The sequence below is a fragment of the Otolemur garnettii genome, unplaced genomic scaffold, assembly GCF_000181295.1.
Source record: "Otolemur garnettii isolate 467f Iridium unplaced genomic scaffold, OtoGar3 scaffold00187, whole genome shotgun sequence".
Taxonomy (NCBI): domain Eukaryota; kingdom Metazoa; phylum Chordata; class Mammalia; order Primates; family Galagidae; genus Otolemur; species Otolemur garnettii.
The window spans coordinates 1,450,868-1,457,314 of record NW_003852582.1 but is presented as its reverse complement, the minus strand read 5'-3'; the positions used below and the strand labels follow the sequence as shown (position 1 = coordinate 1,457,314).

The 6,447-nt window shown below is 38.4% G+C and overlaps 1 protein-coding gene across 1 annotated transcript in view; it reads left to right on the top strand.

Moving 5' to 3' along the window:
* The window catches only part of TLK1 (tousled like kinase 1), a 149,358-nt gene that overhangs the window by 134,993 nt on the left and 7,918 nt on the right, over positions 1-6,447 (top strand). The window contains exon 18 of the mRNA XM_023507552.1: positions 2,100-2,211. Coding sequence (XP_023363320.1) covers positions 2,100-2,211 — 112 coding nt within the window. The remainder of the gene's footprint in view (positions 1-2,099; positions 2,212-6,447) is intronic.

Here is a 6,447-nt window from a genome sequence, read left to right as displayed (position 1 = left end):
CAATGACAGCTGCAACCAAAAAATAGCCAGGCGTTGTGGTGGGCGCCTGTGGTCCCAGCTACTTGGGAGGTGGAGGCAGGAGACTAGCTTGAGCCCAGGAGTTGGAGGTTGCTGTGAGCTGTGGTGCCACAGCAATCTACCCAGGGCTACATACAGCTTGAGGCTCTGTCTCACAAACAAACAAACAAAAAGAGTCATTCTTGTGGGCAGTGCCCACAGCTCTGTGGGTAGGGCGCCAGCCACATACACCGAGGCTGGCAGGTTTGAACCCGGCCTAGGCCTGGTAAACAACAATGACGACTGCAGCAATAACAATAACAGAAATAGTCAGGTGTTGTGGCAGGCACCTGTGGTCTCAGCTACTCAGGAGGCTGAGGCAAGAGAATCACTTCAGCTCAAGAGTTAGAAGTTGCTATGAGCTGTGACACCACAGCAGTGTATCTAGGGTGAAAGTTTGAGACTCTGTCTCAAAAAAAAAAAAAAAGGAAAAAAGATCATTCTTGTTTCACTTAACGTATTCACCTCCACAAAATATATGCTTTTACTAATAAAAGCAAATCTATCTTTTTAGTTGATTTAGGGGTTAGTAAAGGATTTTTACTACAAATGAGTTTATGGATCATCTTTAGTAGCAGTTATACTTCAGGGAAGTTTCGTGTGTTTTGTAGGAGATCAGTCAGCATACTGCTGAAGTAATTTTAGTACAGTACAAAACGAAAGTTTTAGAAAAAGAGTAGATCCATTTAGCTGTATTACTACTCCTTTTCAGGATTTTCAGTTTATCTAAATTTCTGAGGTATGGAATGCTTGTATCTCAGGTGGAACTTTTTATTTATAAAAGTTCAAAAATTGTGAATTTTGCTGGGTGTGGTGGCGCACACCTGTAATCCTGGCACTCTGAGAAGCTGAGGCAGGAGGATTGGCTGAGCTCACAAGTTTGAGACCAGCCAGAGAAAAAGTGAGACCCCATCTCTACTAAAAATAGAAAATCTGAGGCAAGAGGATCGCTTGAGACCAGCAGTTGGAGGCTGCTGTGAGCTAGGGTGCCGTGGCACTCTACCCAGGGTAACAACTTAAGGCTCTGTCTTAAAAAAAGAAAGTGAACTTTGTAAATACAGGGCATATTTATTGGGTGAAGGACTCAACTACAGTGCAGATTTTGGACTTGACTTTACAATGCAAATAGTTTAGTCATATGCACTCTCATATTAATCTGAAAAAATTATGAACTTAAAAATAGTACTTAGAAGATTTAAAAATAGTAATTTTGAATACTGAGTGTACTCAGATACTCTTAGTGCTTGAAACTTCACAATGAATAAGAGATTCTTGAGATGCTCCAGTCTACTTCTACTATACTTTAATGCTATGATAGAGGCACCACACTGTGCTTTGGTGACGTAGTAAGTAGAGGAGGCTTATGGAGGTTGGTTAGGTTTTGAAAAGATGCTCTAGAAGTAAATTGGAATGATTAGGGAAGGCCTTTTAAAGATTGGTGTGTTAAAAAAGCACAGAGGAGAAAGGAAGACCAATGTGGAGAAGCAAGTGAATTGGTTTTGACTAGCTGATTAGGGGGTTGGGATAGGGGAAATAGGGCAAATTTGGGAAATTTGTGTGGTTGCTAGGTTAGGATGAGTCTTTTTTTGTTTGTTTGTTTTGGTTTGGTTTGGTTAGGATGAGTCTAAAAAATAAACATAAGATCTTGTTGGCAATAAATGCTATTGAGGTTGTTTAAGTAAAAGAACTACATGATCAGATGTATATTTTAAAGAGAACTGCCTACCTTTTTAATAGTGGTTAAAAAGGATGGGAGAGGAATTCTTATACATTATTAGGTACTTACTCATGTTAGACTGTTGTAATCTCTAACAGTAACTTTTTGTTTATATAGATATATATTTAGATACAGATATACTTTATCATAAGGTTGTACATTTTGGTTAAAGTTAAATGGTGAAAGAATGTGAATGTTTCAGAAATTTAATTGATGTTTATGTATGTGTGAAATGAATGTTCTAAGATTTTACATTTAGAAGCTTTTTAGTTATAGATTGTCAACAATAACCTTTCCTTCCCCCTCCTCCAAAAAAAATCTATAGGTATTTACCTCCTGAGTGTTTTGTAGTTGGAAAAGAGCCTCCAAAGATTTCCAACAAGGTTGATGTGTGGTCAGTTGGAGTTATCTTCTTTCAGTGTCTTTATGGTAGAAAGGTAAGTTATACTGACTTCAAATGTACAGAAATTAAGTTGAGTTTTTTGTTCTTAAATGTAGAATTTTACTAATTTGAAGTTAATGTAGATCCTTCCAAGAAGAGCCAGGCTTCTTCTCTATTTCTTCCTAAAGTTTCCATGGATCAACATTATTTTAATAATAACCAACAAACACCATTGTCTTTGGCCTGCTCTTTTTGCTCCGTTTCCCCCTCCTACTCCCTTTAAAGGAAAAGTTGTGATTATTTGGTAATAGACTAACATTTCTTACTATTAATACTGGAGTCAAGCACTTTTCCTTATCTTCCATTCTTTCTACTTCCTCTAACACCCACCCCTACCCTCACATAGTTTGGTCAGGTGCCTACTCAGGGAAATACTATCAAACTTAGTTTTTTGTTTGTTTGTTTTTTAGAGACAGAGTCTCACCATATTGCCCTCAGTAGAGTGCAGTGGCGTCACAGCTCACATCAACCTCCAACTCCTAGGCTTAGGAGATTCTCTTGCCTCAGCCTCCCGAGTAGCTGGGACTACAGGTGCTCACCACAATGCCCAGCTGTTTTTTAGTTGCAGTTTGGCTGGGGCTGGGTTCGAACCCACCATCCTCAGTATATGGGGCTGGCGCCTATCAAACTTAGTTTTAACATCACCAAGGACATAATCGTCAGTCTGGCCAAAGTTAAAGTAAAGGAGAAAATCCTATAAGCTGCAAGACAAAGGTATCAAGTAACTTAGAAAGGAAAAATACATCAGAAACAGCAGACTTCTCAGTAGAAATCTTAAAAGCCAGAGGAGAGTAGGGTCCTATCTTTCTTTAGTCTTCTTAAACAAAGTAACTGTCAGCCAAGAATTTTGTGTCCTGCAAAACTAAGTTTCATAAATGAAGGAGAAATAACATTTTTCCCAAACAAATACTGTGGGAATCTGTCACCACTAGACCTGTCCTACAACAAATCCTCAAAAGTTCTCTAAACACTGAAAAGAATGGTCAATACCTGCTAGTAACACAGGGAGAGTAACATGCAACGAGGTAATAATCGGCATAATGACTGATTTCCCATGTTAATATTATTGAACGTAAACAGTGTAAATGGCCCAATTAAAAGATATAGATTGATGGAATGACCTAAAAGACACAACCCAAGGATCTGCTGTCTCCAAGAAATTCATTTAACTCATACAGTCTCTGTATGGAAAAAAAGTATTCCACACAAATGGAAGCCAAAAGCAAGCAGGAGTAGCTATTCTTAGATAAAATAAACTTTAAATCAGCAATAGTAAAAAAAAAGACAGTGATGGTCAGTATATAGTGATGAATGGATCAATTCAACAAGAAAATATAACAGTTCTAAATATACATCTGACACAGTTATACGCATCTAGAGCTGTTCCAGATTCATAAAACAAATATTCCTAATCTAAGAAATGAAATAAGCAGCAACATAATATAGTAAAGAGACTTTAGTACTCCACGAACAGAACTAGACAGTTTATTGAGGCAGAAAATTAACAAAAACATTGGACTTAAATGGGGCTTTAGAACAAATGGACCCAACAGACATTGACCATACATTCTTCTCATCAGCACATAGATGATTTTCCAAAATAACATCCTTTGTCAGGCCACAAAACAAGTCTTAGCATTTGAAAAAATGGAAATCATACTATGTATTTTCTCAGAACACAGTGGAATTAACCCAGAAATCAATTCCAAGTGGAACTCTCAAAACTATACAAATAGATGGAAGTTAAACAACCTTCTGCTAAGTGATATTTGGATCAAAAATGAAATCAAGATGGAAATCAAAAACTGTTTTGAATTGAATGATAGTGATGATACAGGCTACCAAAATTTCTCACGTATAGCAAAAGAGGAATATTTGTAGCACTGAATGTGCCTACATCAAAAAGACAGAAAGCTCACAACTTAATAACTTTATGTCACATCTCTAGGAACTAGCAAAACAAGAGCAAACCAAACCCAAAGCTTGCTAAAGGTAAGAAATGACAGAACAGAGCAGAACAAAACAAAATTGAAATTAAAAAGATAACACAGAGGATCAACAAAAGACAGTTGTTTGAAATAAAAGTCTTTAATAGACTTTTAGCTAGATTTACCAAGAAAAAAAAGCGAGACGGGGAAAAAATAATTCATCACAATCAAGAGGGTCTCATCCTAGTGACGCCAGGATGGTTCAACACGTGCCAGTCACTAAATGTGATTCACCACATTGAACATAATTCAAACAAAAATAGATGATCACCTCAGTAGATGCAGAAAAAGCATTTAATAAAATTTAGCCCTATTCATGACAAAAACCCATAAGAAAACTTCAGATAGAAGGAACATAACTCGAATAGCTAACATGATCCTGAGTGGGATAAAGTTGAAAGCATTCCCCTTAAGAATTAGGACAAGAATTCTATCTTTACCACTTCTATTCAGTGGAGGTAATACTAGAAGTCCTGGCCATACCACTCAGGCAAGAGAAAGAAAGGACATCCAAACTGGAAAACAAAAGGTGATCTTGTGTCTAGAAAATCCAAAAGACTCCTAGAATTGAAAAATAAATTCAGTAAAGTTTCAGGATGCAAAAGTATACCAAACACTAGAATTTCTGCATACCAATAAAACCCACTGAAGCTGAGAATTAAATTAAGAACTCATTACCTGGGAGGCTAAGGCAAGAGAATCACTTAAGCCCAAGAGTTTGAGGTTGCTGTAAGCTGTGGTGCCACTGCACTCTACCAAGGGTGACATAATGAGACTCTGTCTCAAAAAAAAAACTCATTACTATTTATAATAGCTGGAAAAAAAAAAAACCTAGTAATATATTTAATCAAGGAGATGAAAGATCTCTACAAGGAGAAATACAAAAACACTGATGGAAGAAATAATATTATTCACCACAAACAATGGAAAAACCTACCTTGCTCATGGATTGGAAAATTCATATTGTTAAAATGTCCATGCTGCCCAAAGTGGCATGCAGATTTAGTGCCGTTTCCATCAAAATACTGTTTTTCACAGAATAAGAAAAAGCAATCTTAAATTTAACATGGAATCAAAAGCCCAAATATTCAAAGCAATTCTAAGCCAAAAAAAAAGAAAAAAATGCAAATCTGGAGATACCACGTTACTTGACTTCAAATTATGCTATAGGGCTATAGTAACCAAAACAGCATAATACTGACATAAAAGTAGACACATAGATTAATGGAACAGAATAAGAAGTAAAACTAGCTGGGAAAAGGATACCCTATTCCACGAAAAGGTACTTGGAAAATTAAGAGAGCCACATGCAATAGAATGAAACTGGATCCCAACTCTCAACATACACAAAAATTAACTCAAGATGGATTAAAGACTTAAATGCAAGACCTAACATAAAAATTCTAGACGAAAATAAGGCAGAACTCCTGGACACTAGTATTGGAAAAGAATTTATGACTAAGGCTCTGTACCTTTCCCTCAACGGATGGGGCACCAGCCACATACACTGGGGCTGGCAGGTTTAAACCCAGCCTGGGCCTGCCAAACAACAATGACAACTACATAGCCGGGAGTGTGGCGGGTGCCTGTAGTCCCAGCTACTTGGGAGGCTGAGGCAAGAGAATTGCTTAAGCCCAAGAGTTTGAGGTTGCTGTGAGCTACCCATGGCACTCTATCAAGGGCAACAAAGTGAGATTCTGTCTCAAAAAAAAAAAAAAGAGAGATGTTGGCATGGATGTGGTGAAAATGGAGCACTTTCTGTGGGAATTAAATTAGTACAAATTCTGTGGGAAAAGTGACCTGCCATTTGATTCAGCAATCTCACTATTGGGTATCTACCCAAAAGAAAAGAAGTCATAGGCCGGGTGCATTGGCTCATGCCTGTAATCCTAGCACTCTGGGAGGCCGAAGTGGGTAGATTGCTTGAGCTCACAAGTTCAGGACCAGCCTGAGTAAAAAGCAAGACCCTGTCTCTACTAAAAATAGAAACACTGGCTCGGCACCTGTGGCTCAAGCGGCTAAGGCGCCAGCCACATACACCTGAGCTGGTGGGTTTGAATCCAGCCCAGGCCTGCCAAACAACAATGATGGCTGCAACCAAAAAATAGCCAGGCATTGGCAGGCACCTGTTGTCCCAGCTACTTGGAAGGTGGAGGCAGGAGACTCGCTTGAGCCCAGGAGTTGGAGGTTGCTGTGAGCTGTGATGCCATGACACTCTATCCAGGGCGACAGCTTGAGGCTCT